Below are 17,641 nucleotides of genomic sequence, written 5' to 3'. Positions count from 1 at the left end.
GACCCCACTTTCCCATAAAGCAACATCCTGGAGCCTAAGCATCCACTCTGCATTTTAATCACATTGAAAGAAAAATAGACATTTTTTCATAAGGTGACAATAGTCATTTTTATATTTCACCATCTGGATATATAAGCAGATGTCCGATCAAATTTCCAGGTGTCTCCATCAGCAGAAGTCACTATAGATGCTAAATCCATCTTTAAAAGTCCCCAGAGTGGGTGTTGCAAACCCATTCTGAATTCCAGAGGCTGCTCAAACTCTCCTCTCCATCTTTTGTAATGTGTTTGCCTGCTTATTTTTCAATAAACTAATTTTTTCCTGTAATCTCCCCGCTACCTGATTCATTCATTAGTGCATGTTTATTAGTGTACACAGATGAACAAACAATGAAAAGGAAGACAGATGGAGAGGATGAAGGAGACAGGAGAGGGAAAGAAGAGGTACTAGGGATCCACATATGAGTCTTAACCGGTGGTACAGGACTGTGAGACTAGTCCTCAGACTGCCCACGTGCATAGGAAATCTGGGCACACTAGGTCCTCCGTGGCTTGTCCTTTGCCCACATCTCCAGGTTCATGTCTCAACACTCCCCAACTATATTTCACTTTAAACAACTCTGAACTTCTCACAGTAACTGGCACAAGTCACGAAGTTCCATGTCTTTGCTTTTGTCATGTTCTTCATTTAATCTGGAACATCCTTTCATCTACCCCTTCCCTCCATCCTCTCCACCTACCTAACTCTGAGTCATTTCCAAGATTCAGCTCAGTCCTCTCCAATTGTTCTGTCCTAAGCCCTCCATCACACAAACACACATGTATAACATGCATGAACGCACATGCACACACCCACAAGCTAGGTTATGTGCCCCTCAGTTGTGCCAATAACATCCTATACTTCCTTCCCTCTTCACAAGGAATAGTATTGAGATTATCTATTTCTCTACCTCCTATAAAGGGGCCATAATTTGCCTGGTTCCCGTTACTGAGGTCAATGTTTAGGATACAGCTGGTAGTCAATTTCTATTTATTGAATCAAAATATATTAGAAGGGAATTGTCTTTATGAAGAGAATTCTAAAAGCTATATATTTACTTAAAGCAAAAAATTCATCAGTTTAACTTAAATTTTCTGACCTCCAGGTTTCCCTATCTACAAAATGAGAAAATTAATATTTATCAATGTAGATTTCTGGGTAAGTTAAGCAACTTAATGTATATAAAGTGCCTGGCACATAGGAAGCACCCCTACTGTTACTAAACCAAATTTGGATCTGCTCATTCATGCACAGTAAAACAAATCTTTTGACACTGCATCATGGTGAAGAAAAGTACAGAGTTGATTGCAAGGCAACCAACATGGAACCAAGCAAGGACAATGGGCAGCTTGGGCTCAAAATACCTGAACTCCCCAACGACTCTCAGGAAAGTGTTTTTAAAGGCAAGGTGAAGAGGAGTGTCTTAGGGTCCAGGATCAGCTCACACTCAATTTTCTGATTGGTTGATGGTGAGGTTAACAGGGTGATGTTTCAGGAATCTGCCTTCAACCTTCTGATTCCAATTGGTCTGGGGTCTCTGTGCTTGTGATCAGCATGCAATTAATTTCTTCCACCTGACGGGGGGGTTTAGTGTCTGTAAAACAACTGAAGGATATGGCTCAGAACAGTATCCTTGACAAGGAACTGAAAGTCCTTGACTGTTTTATGGCTGAACTATCATGATTTTGTCTTGCTTGACTGTCTTTCTTTGTTTCTGTGTTTTCTCATTTCTTCGATTAAATTTGCTCTTTGGAACTTGGGGGAGGCTTAGGAAGCTAAAGGTTTTCTGCAGACAAAAAGCAGGCAGGGGACATGGGGAAATTTGTTCCTGGGAAGGCCCCACAGCATCCTGGCCTGTTTCAATACCATCCACATTTGTTGAACATTTGATCATCACTATAACAAACAGGCTCAAAAGATGTGCTACTTATTACATATCATGTTATTTTAAGTTGGAAGGCATTCAGGGGAAGACTTTTTTTCAGGATAATCCATAACCACTGCCAGAGACTAATTTACTAATAAATATAATAAAGACAGCACAAAAATATTCATCATTAGGTCAGGGCTGTTTCAGGGTGAAAGGGCTCTTTAAAGGCTGATTTACAGTACGTAGGAGAGAGTCTTTGATGGCAGAATTTATGAATATGAATAGGGATTTATCATCAGGGGTAATAAGAACTGGGGATATATATGCATTTGATAGTTGCACTTTCCCTTTCACCCTAACCCAAAGGAATTAAACACAAAGCTGTAGGAGACTCCAAAAGATTACTTGTTTAGTCTTCCTTAGATTTAAGGAGATAAATACTTAAACCACTTAGAAGAGATATTTATTTTTTTTAATTCCAGAAATAAATCCCACTAGTTCCCTGATCACACAGACCTTTTGTTTTTTCCAACTAAAATATTTTCTCTTTTCAATTAATAATACCCATATCTTCTGTCTTCTATATTTTTATGGATTTTATAATAAACTTGGATTATGAAGAACAGCAGAGACTCTTTACAGATGAGGAAACTGGGGCTGCTAGTGTTAAAGTATTTTCTCTAAATTATAAAATTGCCAGGTGGTGGAGGAAGAATTTATTTTTTAACTTTTCATTTTATATTGGAGTATAGCCAATTAATAATGTGATGATGGTTTCAGGTGGATGGCAAAGGGACTCAGCCATACATATATATGTATCCTTTCTCTCCCAAACTCCCCTCCCAACAAGACTGCCATATAACACTGAGCAGAGTGCCCTTTGGTATACAATAGGTCCTTGTTGGTTATCCCTTTTAAATAAAGCAGTGTACATTTCGATCCCATACTCCCTATCTCTCCCTGCTATCCTTCCCTCCTGGTAACCATAAGTATTCCATTCTCTAAATTTGTGAGTCTGTTTCAGTTTTGTAAATAAGTTTACTTGTATTATTTCTTTTTAGGTTCTGATATTTCTCTTTCTCTGTCTGACTTATTTGTCTTCCCCATCCTCCTCTTGCCCTTTCTCCCTCAATCTTCCCCATTCCCATCTCTGACCCTTATGACTGGAGGCTATTTTAAAGATCATTTTGGAGAACACAGAATGCATTTTCTATTTTCAGAATTTGAAAAATGTCCTAACCTCCAGGTCCCCCAAACTAGTTTCTAAAAAAACACAACTCATGACACTCACAACAAAACACAACTCATGAAACAATTGAGATGAGGGCATGGCTTTTTCTGCCATCAGAAAAGTCATCGTCATTACATGCTTTTTCAATCCAGCTAAAAAATCCCATAATTTACCACCTTAGATAATGTTTATTTGCTTCCATTCTAATGATTATGCTCTTGCAGAACATCTGGAATTTGAACAATGTAACTAAAAAAGCCCATGAGATAAAGGCCAGGGACACATCCCTTGTCTAACAAACTTAGGTCCATTAGTGTGCCATAGCAAGGGAGACCACATGGCATTAGGAACACATGACATCCCACCAAGTGAAGTTAAAGGTTTTTATAGGATTTTGAGAAATGGGACAGTTTAGGTAAAATTACATGAAATGGTAGGTTCAAAGCAAAATGGGGCTTTGTGTAAAAGAATTAACATCAGTGCTAGGCAGTGAAATGGACTTAATATCTTCTTTCTCTGGAAACCACACAGTTAAGATAACTGCAGAATGTGGTGTCTGAAAAATCCCCTATTTGACTCTCTGCCCCCTGCATTGGATATTGAGACTGCTTTTGTGTTAAGGTGATTAAAGTCCTGTCCAAGCAATAGTGGGATGTCCCCTTATTCCTTGGGCTTCCCTGGTGGCTCAGTGGTAAAGAATTCACCTGCCAATGCAGGAGATGCAAGAGACACAGGTTCCAGTCGTGAGTCGGGAAGATCTCCTGGAGTAGGGAATGGCAACCCACTCCAGCATTCTTGCCTGTAAAACTCCATGGACAGAGGAACCTGACAGGCTGCAGTCCATGGGGCTGCAAAGAGTCAGACATGACTAAGCATAGCACAGCCCTTATTACTATTGTTACTTCAAATTGCAAAGTTTCTGACAGTCTATGACCACAGAACACAAAATTTCTTAGGACTATGTCTGTTTGTTAGTTAAAATAAGCAGTGAGTTTACAGACGTATTCCTATTCCTAATGTTTGAATCTCTGAATATATTCTAATGGATTCCCTGGACTCCTTTAGGTAAAGAATCTGCCTGCCAATGCAGGAGGTGCAGGAGACTCGGGTTTGATTCTTGGGCGGGGAAGATCCCCTGAAGGAGGAAATGGCAACCCATTCCACTATTCTTCCCTGGGAAATCCCATGGACAGAAAAGCCTGCTGGGCTACAGTTCATAGCATCGCAAAAGAGTTGGACATGACTTAGTGACTAAACAAACAACAATATATTCTAAGCCGAATAACAATATGCTAAAATAAACCATAAATTAAGTGAGTTCTTGTTTTATTTCCCTATATGAGACAGAATTTTTGTTTACTACTATTACCTGTTCACTCTTTTAAAGTGACTCAGAGTTGGAAAAAGACCAGGAGTTATGCATCAGTGTTTGTACTCAAAAGATGGTGTGCAGTGTTGCTGAAGCTTTGCCACTCTTTTACATGTATGTCTCTGGAGAAATCATTTCACCAGTTTGGCCTTCCACAAACTGGGATAGACTATCATGGATCAGAAACTCAAAAGCCTTTAAGGACCAGAATTATGGTGGACCAAAGTGTGCCAACTGCCTCAGCAACCTTTGTACAATGTTATCTTTTTTTAGTGCTTATTTATTTATTGTTACAGTTTTTGAAGTATAGTTGGTTTACAATGTTATGCCAATAGAAAAGAATACAGTGTTATTTTTAACTTTTTTCCAATTTACATTTATTTTCTGTACCCCCATTTGTCTTAGCTGAGACTGAAACAGACAAAACAATTTTATCAATCATCAGCTCACTTACTTCCCTTTGTCATTTTTTAAATTTTTATTATTTTTTTTTACTGTACCATGTGTCATCTGGGATCTTCTTTCACCAACCAGGGGTGGGACCCATGCCCCCTGCAGGGGAAACACAGAGTCTTAACCACTGGACCACCAGGGAAGTCCCTCCCCTTGTCTTTCTTAGAAGCCCATCTTCACACTTGATACATAAGCAAGCAAAATCCTCAGTCTACAAACCAAATCATCTACAACGGATAATTAGTCCTTTTATGAATATTTTAATGTGCTTTGAAGAACTCAGTACAAGTGCTTGTGTCACACCTAGGAAGCAAGAAATATTCCAATTTCTATGTTATTTCTAAGACTCAAGAAGGAATACTCAGAAAGGCATAATACAAATAAAATCCTTACTTTGTTTGGCCTTACTATCGCATGAAAAGTTTGTCTCCTTTAATTGGTTTCCCTGCCTCTGTCTTGCCTTCCTAAAATTTGTAATTACTCTGTGATGAGAAACTACAGCCCAGCACTATTTACTTAGTAAGGGTCCCATATGTTGCTATGAAGTGATAGGCCAATTCAGGCCACTAAACAGCATTACTCGAGTGACTTAGGTGGTTATTTCCTTATAAACAAGGTGAAACAACACATTATTTTACAGAAGCACTGGGCCATTTGTTCAATAGCAGAAGCAGTACACATCACCTTTTACAAGCCATTTTGGTTTTCCAGAAACTCATCCTTCATTTCAGAGTCAATCAGAAACCAGGCTTAAGACCTCATGAACCTTATAGTCCCATGCTTAGTCATGGATGATGAACAGAGGAAAGTGTGATGGTGGCAACACTGGATGCCTCAAACTTTCAACTCGCCTGTCACATGACATGGTCTGGAAGGATTAGCTATTCAATGAGTAATTTTTCAGATGATGTAAATCATCAAGTATTCATTTCAAGGGGAAAAGCAGACAGGAAGAAAGAAAAGCACCTATCAGCGATGCTGGTATTGCTGCCTCAGCAGCTGAATCCACCAATCTGGGGTTCTCATTTCAATGGGCAACCACAACTCCAGGAAACAACAGCTTGTCATGGGGGTCATCAGCTCCTGGCCAGGGTATATAAAGGGCCCCGAGCAGGAGGAAGACACTCACACCTGAGAACACTCAACTCCTCTCACCACCTCAACCCCACTCAGCCCCGCACACCACCATGACCGGCTCCTGCTGCGGCCCCATCGTCTCCTCCCTGAGCTGCGGCGGAGGCTGCCTCCAGCCCTGTTTCTACCGCGACCCCTGCTGCTGCCGCCCCGTGTCCTGCCAGACCACCGTGAGCCGGCCCGTGACCTGCGTGCCCCGCTGCACGCGCCCCATCTGCGAGCCCTGCCGCCGCCCAGTCTGCTGCGACCCCTGCGGCCTGCAGGAGGGCTGCTGCCGGCCCATCACCTGCTGCCCCACGTCCTGCCAGGCCGTGGTCTGCCGCCCCTGCTGCTGGGCCACCACGAGCTGCCAGCCCATCTCTGTGCGGTCCCCGTGCTGCCGGCCCACCTGCTGCCGGCCCGCCCCCTGCCGCACCACCTGCCGCACCTGCAGGACCTCCCCCTGCTGCTGAGTAACCCTGCAGGAAATCGCCCCAGGAATTCAGAAACATGTGCCAGCCCTTCCCACCCCTGATGGATCAGATGAGAGATACCACTTTTGGAACCTACCTGCTTGCAACAACTAACAGCATTAACTGTTTATCCCTTTTCCCACAGAAATCCGTAGCTAATCCTGGCCTTCTTTGACCATCTTTAAAAAAATTCCAACTTTCAGGATTTGAATTCTCAGCTTGAAAAAAAAAATGAATAAACAAAGATCAAAGTTGCTCATGAATAGAGCCCTAGTCCACTGACTCATCATCACTTCTCTACTATTTCAAGATGAGATATTTTTCTAGGATAATATTACATTTATCCTGGGGCTTTGCAATGGTAAAATAATAAATTTTTGTTTCTCAAAAGCAAATGTGTTTCTTTATTGTTTATTAATCTTCAAAAGTTCATTTTTAAGCTTGTGTTATGATACGTGGGGTCAGAAGAAACAAGTGAAGAAAGATTTTCCAAGGGCCATTTTTTAATTTTAGGAACAATTCAGGCACAAGTTCTCTAATTTTAATAGCAATCCAAATAATTTAGAACCTCTTACATGAAGCACTTCATATTTCAAGTCAAAGTTTTCATTCATACTGAGGAAGTGGAGAGTTGATAGGAAGTCTCTCTGATCCCAAACTTGACTAATGAATCATTCTCACATCTGTGGTAAGGGGGAGAAAACCTAAGTCCTAAATATTCATTGGAAGGACTGATGCTGAAACTGGAGCGCCAATGTTTTGACCACCTAATGCGAAGAGCCGATTCACTGGAAAAGATCCTGATGCTGATAGAGACTGAAGGCAAAAGGAGAAAAGGGCAGCAGAGGATGAGCGGTTAGACAGCATCACGGACTCAATGGGCATGAATGTGAGCAAACTCTGGGAAATAGCAAAGGACGGAGTAGCCTGGCATGCTGCAGTCCATGGGGTCACAAAGAGTCAGACACAACTTGGCGGCTGAACAACAACAGCCTAAGTCAGAATCCCATTTGTTCCCTGACTTAGAGAACTGAGCAGTGATTAATATCAATTGGTACCTGGAATTCCTAACCACTGAAATGCCTGTCCCAGAAGAACCAATATGCCATATTTTCCAGAATCCCTCCAGCCAAGGAAGGAGAAATGTAGCTTGGCTAGAACCATTTCTAATTTAGAACTCTAAACAATTTTACTATCAAAACCATGCCAATGTATTTGAAATAATAACATTAATCCACACTGGATATGTTTTTGTGGCTTTTAAATACTTGTAGGCTGGTCAGGAAACTAGCCACTATTGTTATCCTGAGAAATAATGTATTGACTTCCTGACATCTGATCTTAAAGAGTTTTGGGACTGGGCTACTTATACACCTGGTCTCATCTACCTGCCCAGCTACAGGAATCAGGCAAGGAAATCTTTGTGAAGACCCAGATCTTGACTGACTTTGTTCACTGCTGGATTCCCATTGACCAGCACAATACTTGATACATAGTATATGATCAGAAATTATTTACTACATAATTGAATGAATAATTCTAAGGAGTTGGGAGACAGAAAGATTTCATTACACCCCAGTTCTCTTCTCAGGCTGGACATGTGCATTCTTACAGTAAAACAATAAGCCACCTCTTGAAGAGAAGTAGTTTTCTTTTTTTTTTTATAATCTCTGTGCCTGACTTTTTCTTTTTTTTTTTTTTTTTGCTTTTCTTCCAAGGAGCAAGTGTCTTTTATTTTTTTTTTATTTTTATTTTTTTTAAATTTATTATTATTATTATTATTATTATTTTCCAGTGGGTTTTGTCATACATTGATATGAATCAGCCATGGATTTACATGTATTCCCAATCCCAATCCCCCCTCCCACCTCCCTCTCCACCCGATTCCTCTGGGTCTTCCCAGTGCACGAGGCCGGAGCACTTGTCTCGTGCATCCCTCCTGGGCTGGTGATCTGTTTCACCATAGATAGTATACATGCTGTTCTTTTGAAATATCCCACCCTCACATTCTCCCCTTCTTCAATGATTATTTTATTTATTTTTTTCCTGTTTATTTATTTATTTATTTTTTACTTTACAATATTGTAGTGGTTTTTGTCATACATTGACATGAATCAGCCATGGATTTACATGTATTCCCCATCCCCATCCCCTCTCCCACCTCCCTCTCCACCCTATCCCTCTGGGTCTTCCCAGTGCACCAGCCCTGAGCACTTGTCTCATGCATCCAGCCTGGGCTGGTTATCTCTTTCAACCTTGATAGTATACTTGTTTCAATGCTGTTCTCTCAGAACATCCCACCCTCGCCTTCTCCCACAGAGTCTAAAAGTCTGTTCTGTACATCTGTGTCTCTTTTTCTGTTTTGCATATAGGGTTATTGTTACCATCTTTTTAAATTCCATATATATGCGTTAGTATACTGTATTGGTCTTTATCTTTCTGGCTTACTTCACTCTGTGTAATGGGCTCCTGTTTCATCCATCTCATTAGAACTGATTCAAATGAATTCTTTTTAATGGCTGAGTAATATTCCATAGTGTATCTGTACCACAACTTCCTTAATAAAGTTCCTTCCTGGAATAAAGTTTTCTCAAGAAGTAGCTCATTATTTTTAAAACCTTTACATTGTTGGTATATACAATGGAATTTCCTCTTAATTAAGTTTGACACTTTTGTTGTTGTTCAGTCGCAAAGTCGTGTCTGACTCTTTGTGACCCCGTGGACTACAGCACACTAGACTTCCCTGTCCTTCACTAGCTCCCAGAGTTTGCTCAAATTCATGTCCATTGAGTTGGTGATGCTACTTAACTGTCTCATCATCTGCCACCCTCTTCTCCCTCTTCTTCTTTTGCCTCCAATCTTTCCCTAGCATCAGGGTCTTTTCCAATGAGTCAGCTGTTCACATCATGTGGCCAAAGTATTTGACAGTTTACTGGTTGACAGTTCAAAAGTCCAATTTCTATCTTTATATTCTTGATCTTTGTTTTTTATTAATAATTTTTAAAATTATTTTCTTCAATTCTCTCACTACACTTTGTTTTCCTTTTCTCAGAATTTTCCTCCTCAACCTTCTAGAGACTTGCTCATCTTGTCGTGTTTTCTCAGATGTAGAATGTTCTGTTTGATCCCAAGCTCATCATTACTATTGGATCATGTTTGTTGCACCATACACCATACCCTGGTCAGCCACAGTGGCTGGTGCAGGTCTGGATAAGCCTGCAAGGGATTGTGTGGGCAGAATACTTGAAAAGAAGGCTTAAATTGCAGCCTTCAGCCACAGATCTAGAACAGACTTGGATGTAAAGCACAGGTCCGAACCAAGCAAATCCAGAGGCAGAGAGGAAAAAAAAAAAAAAAACTGCTGAGTGACATGATTTTCCTGCAGACCCTGACAATTTGAAATAATTGAAAATCACAAGGGGCCTGTAAGCAGAAGGAAGCCTAGTACATGGGGGACACTGAAGCAACAGACGGTGGGGTGAAGGCAGGGCAGGCTTGAGACCACCTCGGGCTGTGGGACCTATACCTGGGGGGATTCATCGTGCTGGCAGGCTGCAGCCTTCATCTAGATGGTGGTTCTGTTTGTAGTGCCTCAGGACCACTCAACTATGTCCAACTTTAATACTTTTTCCTTAGAGTGTGTTTTGGAATTCTAAGAAGGCTCTGTGGGAGATAATTCCTCAGATTCCTGAGGATACTAATTAAGATGTAGAGTTCTTCCAGATGACTCTCAAAATTAGCCATTTCACACACAACAACAATTTTTAAAATAATGTGTCATTGAAATTCCTAAATAAAGCAGACATTCCTTATTGACAGGGAGTGAGGTTTTAACAGTTTCATTCTTGAACTCCTTAGGCTTACAATGTTGCCATAGATTGGAATAACTAATAACTATTGGAATAACTACTGGCTCCAACACTAGCAGATGACCTTAGGCAAGTCACTTATCTGGCTTTATGCGTAAAATAAGAGATATAACAATAACTACCTCACAGGATTTCTTTTTATTGAAGTATAGTTAATTCACAATGTTGTATCATTTTCAAGTGTACAGCAAAGCAGTCCAATTATACATTTACATATATATATATGTATATATATTCTTTTTCAGATTATTTTCCTTTATAAGTTATTACAAGATATTAAGCATAGTTCCCTGTGCTATATAGTAGGTCGCTGCTATTTACCTATTTTATATAGAGTATTGTGTATATGTCAATCCCAAACTCCTAATTTGTCCTCTGCCTGCTATCCAGGCTTCCCCAGATGGCGCTAATGGTAAAGAACCCGCCTGCCAATGCAGGGGACATAAGAGAGGCAGCAGGTTCAATCCCTGGGTCCGGGAAGATCTCCAAGGAGGGCATGGTAACCTACTCCAGTATTCTTGCCTGGGAAATCCCATGGACAGAAGAGCCCATCATAGGGTCGCAAAAAGTCAGACACAGCTGAAGCAATTTAGCACAGTACAGCCCAGCACCTGCTATCCCCTTTGAAAACCATACGTTTGGTCTCTAGTATCATAAGATTTTTTGAAGAATAAATTAATCCATTTATTTCTTTTAGCATAATGCTTAGAATGTGGTTAGAACTCAATGATTCTGGCTATCACAAAAATTACACAAAATTCACCATGATTTGGAGAGATATAACTAACGCAAATTAATAAACATGTACCTAAGACCAAAAACAGCTAAACACATAGTAACAGTAGAATGGTGCTTTCCAGAAGCTGGGTTTATATTCCACATTTTACACATCAGATACCAGATAATTGACTTGACTAAGGTCCTTTAGCTAGGACCAGTATTTGTGTTGGAAATAATATTTATGGGATGGGGGGGGGAAGGGGAGATTTTTTAAAAGTTACATTGAAGATTTCCAGGAGCTGGGGAGAGAGGGTCATGGGGAGTCATTATTTAATGGGTACAGGATTTCAGTTTTGCAAGATGAAAGAGTTCTGGTGATGAATAGTGCTGATGGTGGCACAACAAATGTGGATGTACTTAATGCCACTGAACTGTACACACAAAAATGATTAAAACATTAAATTTTATGTTATGTGTATTTTAGCACTAAAAAAAATGGGGGGGGGGAACTACTGATGATAGAATTTTACTAAGATGCATTCCTGTAGCTCCAAAAAGTAGACAGAAAATTTCTTCTTCTACTGACAAACTGTGACTTTTAAAATATCTCTATAGTATTTTCCTGAACTTGCTTTGCCCAGGAAGCTTAACAGTATTAAAGGATACTCATAAGTTGGGGAATTCACTTCCACTATTAGTAAGAGCATGACAACCAGTCTTATGTTATCAAAACATCAACTGGCAAAAGCATCACTGAATTATGAAGATAATTGGACACTTTGAAGTCAGGGCCATTAAATTCATATTTGAACCGTAAATAGAAAAATATAATGAGTCTTCATTAAGTAAGGAAAACAGTCTTTTATGAGTACTTGAGCATCCGAAAAAAATGTCTAGGGAACTTAACTAAACTTGCCAGGGCCATTTCAAAAGGAATAAACAAATACAAGGAAATGACGATGTGTCGTCCGGATCATCAGCTCCTGGCCTGGGTATATAAAGGGCCCCGAGCAGGGGAAAGACACTCACACCTGAGAACACTCAACTCCTCTCACCACCTCAACCCCACTCAGCCCCACACACCGCCATGACCGGCTCCTGCTGCGGCCCCATCGTCTCCTCCCTGAGCTGCGGCGGAGGCTGCCGCCAGCCCTGTTTCTACCGCGACCCCTGCTGCTGCCGCCCCGTGTCCTGCCAGACCACCGTGAGCCGGCCCGTGACCTGCGTGCCCCGCTGCACGCGCCCCATCTGCGAGCCCTGCCGCCGCCCAGTCTGCTGCGACCCCTGCGGCCTGCAGGAGGGCTGCTGCCGGCCCATCACCTGCTGCCCCACGTCCTGCCAGGCCGTGGTCTGCCGCCCCTGCTGCTGGGCCACCACGAGCTGCCAGCCCATCTCTGTGCGGTCCCCGTGCTGCCGGCCCACCTGCTGCCGGCCCGCCCCCTGCCGCACCACCTGCCGCACCTGCAGGACCTCCCCCTGCTGCTGAGCGGTGCTTCCTAGGCGCGCATCATCCTTAAGTAGATGGCGGGGTCTATCCTGCTGTCCCACAGCTTCACAGCAGAACCACCTGTTTTCTTGAGAAACCCATTCCTCCTCTCTTCAAACTCTGGCGGCACCCTTTTCAAACTAATTACTGATGGAAAATATCCTGTCCTCCCATGACCCCTGCTCACTCCTATATCGTGTTGTTGGTTTTCTAATAAACTTCACACTTTCTGCATAGAAATCATGGTCTCTGTGATATTTCCTTTCATTAGATTCTGTCTCTATTTTCCAGAGATATCCAAAGCAAGATAGGAAATAATCTTCTTAAGTTGTTCTCTAAAATAAACAAAATCTGGGTAGTTTCCTCATGATCGTTGTAAATGGCATTTATAGGACACAGTAGCTGACTACGGAAGACAGAAACAGCTACGTCTCCAAGTCACAAATGCCCACAGTTCGGACAGGTACTAAACACCTGAGAAATGTCTTCAGCAGTGACCAGTAAGGAGTCTGCATCGGGTTACCACTTACCTTCCCAGTCTGAGTATTCATTCAGGGAAATGACACCTATTAGCTCAGCATAGTAAGAGGCATCTGGCCAATTGTCTATCTCTGAATTTAAAGAGCAATGAATAATAAAAGATCAAATAAGTTTCTTTCTTTTTTAACATTTATTTATTTGGCTGCATGGGTCTTAGTTGCCGCATGCAGGATCTTTCTTTGTGGCCCACAGACTCTCTAGCTGTAACGTGAGGGCTCAGTAGTTGGGGCACACAGGCTTAGATGCTCCGCTGTACATGGATCTTAGTTCCCTGCCAGAGATTGAACCTATGTTCCCTGCATTGCAAGGCAGATTCTGAACCTCTGGACCACCAGGGAAGCTCCCTATGTTTCTTAATGTATTTATAACCACTGATGTTCAGAAAAGACCCAAGAGAATGCACGGCCCCTGATATTAGGCTTTTAAGCCAAACATTTCACCTTAGTATGATCACAGACACGTTCCTCTGCCCAGGGGAACTGTTCTGTATTTTGTGACCAAGTATGATTGCTTCTTCATGTAATATACTCCCTTCTATATATTACAGGTCTGATTGTTATTTAGACTGTTATTCACAATGTCAACTAGTGTGGATATTAAATCCACACTGGCTCTTGAGAGCTGCTTGTCTCGATGCTCAAGAATTGGCCATTTATGGCATCTTCCAAGCAAATAAATCACTGCCTATCCACACGTATTTATTGAATATCTACTATGAATAGGGCACTGAGTTGATTTGCCCTGAGGGAAGATAAAGGAATAAAACAGAGTTCCTGCTTCAAAGAGGTTATAATCTACTTAGGGAGATGAGATATAAATAAGAAAAAAGTCAAATAATACGTAATATCAGCATTACCAAAAATAGTTGAAAATAGTTGAAGACTGTAAACCTATTAGGAAACCCCATACAATTGTCCTGTCACTTTTAAGTAAAAAATAAGTAAGCTGTAAAATATTAAATTATCTTATGAAGAAAAAGTATGTTCTGTATGTCTGTGTCTGTGTGTTTTTATACCTAAAAATATACCTGGAACATTATGCAACAAAAATCTAACAGTCACTGGGAAAAATATTTTCTTCTTCATATGTTTCTTAATTATTTTTAAAAATGAACACACATTTTATTTTTAATGAAATGGACTATTAAAACTCATATCTATTCTGGGGGAAATTATTTAAAACTTTCTTATGATTATGCTATGCTTTTTAAAAACATATTTATCCAAAGTCTAAATGAATTTAAAGCAGATAAGTTAGAGAGCATCTGTTTGTACTCCTAAAGAAGTCTTTTATTATATATAGAAGAGTATGCCATTATGTTGTAAATAATGGACTTCTCTGAGGTCTTTAAAATGTGATCAAATTATTAAACATCAAAATCATATTTTAACTTTTTAGGATCATCTCAATGGCCTAAAGTAAGGTGTACTTTCAATATGTACCAATTTTATTGTTTTTAACAATTTTTATTGTTAAAAATTGCTGGCTGTTTCCAATTACACGTGCAATTGCTTTTCTCCTTTTGTATAGCAACTGAGAACTAAGAACACAAGACAGTATTTTCATGTTAAAATTTGCTCATAATGTGGTTGTTGGATGATACTGTTAAATAAAGCCCTAGCATTCATTATGCAAAATATATTATCCATCATCACTAAGAACCTGCCTAAATTTTAAGCCTTTTCTTTTATGGTTGTTTTTAAGACCTCCCTCTGTTGCATGGGCTGTGGGACTCCCAGTAGGGTTGGTGTCAGTATCCACAGTTCTCACACATGTTCTTCTCGTTAGTTCTACAGTAGCCTGACTCCCCCTTACAGAGATTTGTGCTCAAATAGAGGGAATTCTAATATCATCCTTCAAGATATTTTTATTTTACATGATTAATGAAATCCCCCACTGAATAATCCTATTTAATATGTATTTTCTGGTGACGGAGCAGAGAACTGGCTACTTACCATATCAAACACCATTCAACTTTGTTCTAAATTCAAAATGTAGAGCTTATACAGCACCACTGAAACAATACCTATTAAAATATATTTATTAACTCAACAAACATAAGACACTAAGTGCCAGGCACTGTTCTTAGTGCTTGAAAAAATTATTAGCTCATTTAACCTTCAAAATAACCTTGATCACACATCTATTATTATCCCATATGGCCCAAAGACACATAGTCAGTAAGTTGCAAAGTTTTCAATGAGTGTTGTCTGGTTTTAGAATAAGTGGCATCAGAAAATAGCACATAACTTGCCACCAGTGTCAAATCACAGAGCTCAGTGGCATGAATTATTCACACATGACCTATATTTTCTCTGCCAGGAAATGAAACTTGGGTGTGGGGTAGGATGAGTATCCTCAACTGAAAACACTGGAATTACTTACTGAAGGGCTCATGGCCTCTCATTCTTTGTATATCTTTATAAAAGGAAGAAAAAAGTCATCTTAGAACAGTTTTGGATCACAAGTGTTTAGAGTAGAGAAATGAGTCCTTCTTACCTGAGATTGTCCTCTGAAGAGGTTCTCCTTGCCCAAAATATGATCATTATGAAGACATCTCACCCCCAGCAACAGGAAAATTGATTTTTAGACAATGTGCCTTGAGAATAATAAAGCACAGGCAATAAAAGCAAAAATTAGCAGATGGGACTACATCAAACTAAAAAGTTTCTATGGAGCAAAAGAAACAATCTACAAATGAAAAAGCAACCTACCAAATGGGAGAAACTATTTGCAAACTGTGTATCTGATAAGCAGTTAATATCCACAAAACACAAGGAGCCCCTACAACTAAAAAGCAACAAACCAAAACAAACAAAAGACAGCAGAAAACCAATTCACTTAAAAAATAAGCAGAGGGTTTGTAAACACTTTTTCAAAGAAGGCACATAGACGGTCAACAAGTACATGTTGAAAAGATGTTCAACATTGCTAATCACCAGGGAAATGCAAATCAAAACCACAATGTGATATCACCTCACACCTGTTAGAATGGATATTATCAAAAAGACAAGAGATAATAAATGCTAGTGTGCTGATGTGGAGAAAAGAGAACCTTGGTACCCTGTTATTGGTGGGGGCGGGGGGTATAAATTGCTACAGCTACTATGGAAAACAGTATGGAGGTTCTTCAAAAAACTGAAAATAGAACTACTCTATGATCCAGCAATTCCACTTCTTGGTATACATCCAAAGAAAATGAAATCACTATCTCAAAGAGATTTCCACATTCTCATGTTCAAGACAGTAATTTACAATAGCTAAGACCAACAGATGAATGACTAAATAAAATTAGTCATTAATTTGGCTAAATTATATATGTATATATATAATATAGCCACAAAAAGAAGGAAATCCTGCCTTTTGTGATAACAGGGGTGAAACTTGAAGGCATAATGCTGAATGAAATAAGTTAGACATGAGAAAAGCATATATTGTAATGATTTCACTTATACATGGAATTAAAACCATCAAACTCAAAGAAACATAGAGTAGAAAAGTAATTACCAAGGGCTGAGGGGTAGGAGAAATGAGGAGATTTGGGTCAAAAGGCACAAACTTTCAGTTATGAGATGAATAAATTCCAAGGATCTAATTAATGTACAGCATGGTGTCTATAGTTAACAATACTATGACTGATGATTGAACTACTCTGAGGTTAGGGGCACTGACACTCTGCACAGTCAAAATCCAAGTACAACTTATATTCTGCCCTCCATATCCGAGACTTCATATCTATGGTCCCTCTGTACTTGCAGTTCCTCCATATCCATGATGAAACCAACCACAGGTCATGTGGCACTGTAGCATTTATGAATGAAAAAGATTTCCACATAAGTAGACACATGCAGTCCAAACCTGTGTTGTTCAAGAGTCAACTGTATACTGTATACTTGAAAGGTACTCTGAGAGTAGAGCTTTGATACCCTCATCATAACAACAACAACAAAATGACAATTAGGTAAGGGAAAGAATGTGTTAACTAGCCTTACTGTGGTAAACATTTTGCAATATAGACATATATCAAATCATCACAACATGCACCTTAAAATTATATAGCTATATGTCAGTTAAGTTCTGTCGCTCAGTCATGTCTGACTCTTTGTGACCCCATGGACTGTAGCACACCAGGCTTCCCTGTCCATCACCAACTCCCAGAGCTTACTGAAACTCATGTCCATCAAGTTGGTGATTCCATCCAACCATCTCACCCTCTGTCATCCCCATCTCCTCCTGCCTTCAATCTTTCCCAGCATCAGGGTCTTTTCCAAAGAGTTGGTTCTTCGCATCAGGTAGCCAAAGTATTGGAGCTTCAGCTTCAGCAACAGTCCTTCCAATGAATATTCAGAACTGATTTCCTTTAGGATTGAGTGGTTTGATCTCCCTGCAGTCCAAAGGACTCTCAAGAGTCTTCTCCAACACCACAGTTCAAAAGCATCAATTCTTCGGTGCTCAGCTTTCTTTATGGTCCATACATG

The 17,641-nt window shown here is 40.2% G+C and overlaps 2 protein-coding genes across 2 annotated transcripts; both read left to right on the top strand.

Annotated features, from left to right (window-relative positions):
- Window positions 1-6,149: 6,149 nt before the first annotated feature.
- Window positions 6,150-6,548, top strand: LOC133056065 (keratin, high-sulfur matrix protein, IIIA3). The gene has a single exon (XM_061141147.1). The coding sequence runs from the start codon at window positions 6,150-6,152 to the stop codon at window positions 6,546-6,548; it is 399 nt and encodes a 132-aa protein (XP_060997130.1).
- Window positions 6,549-12,224: 5,676 nt separating this feature from the next.
- On the top strand, window positions 12,225-12,623 carry LOC133056063 (keratin, high-sulfur matrix protein, IIIA3-like). Its single transcript, XM_061141146.1, has one exon. It carries the CDS (start codon window positions 12,225-12,227, stop codon window positions 12,621-12,623), a length of 399 nt encoding a protein of 132 aa, XP_060997129.1.
- Window positions 12,624-17,641: the final 5,018 nt, after the last annotated feature.

The sequence above is a fragment of the Dama dama genome, chromosome 5, assembly GCF_033118175.1.
Source record: "Dama dama isolate Ldn47 chromosome 5, ASM3311817v1, whole genome shotgun sequence".
Taxonomy (NCBI): domain Eukaryota; kingdom Metazoa; phylum Chordata; class Mammalia; order Artiodactyla; family Cervidae; genus Dama; species Dama dama.
The sequence above is the reverse complement of the archived record's forward strand: the minus strand, read 5'-3'. Positions and strand labels throughout refer to the sequence as shown.

Coding starts and splice junctions, on each gene's coding strand:
- LOC133056065 (XM_061141147.1), top strand. CDS start 6,150: ATGACCGGCTCCTGCTGCGGCCCCATCGTCTCCTCCCTGAGCTGCGGC.
- LOC133056063 (XM_061141146.1), top strand. CDS start 12,225: ATGACCGGCTCCTGCTGCGGCCCCATCGTCTCCTCCCTGAGCTGCGGC.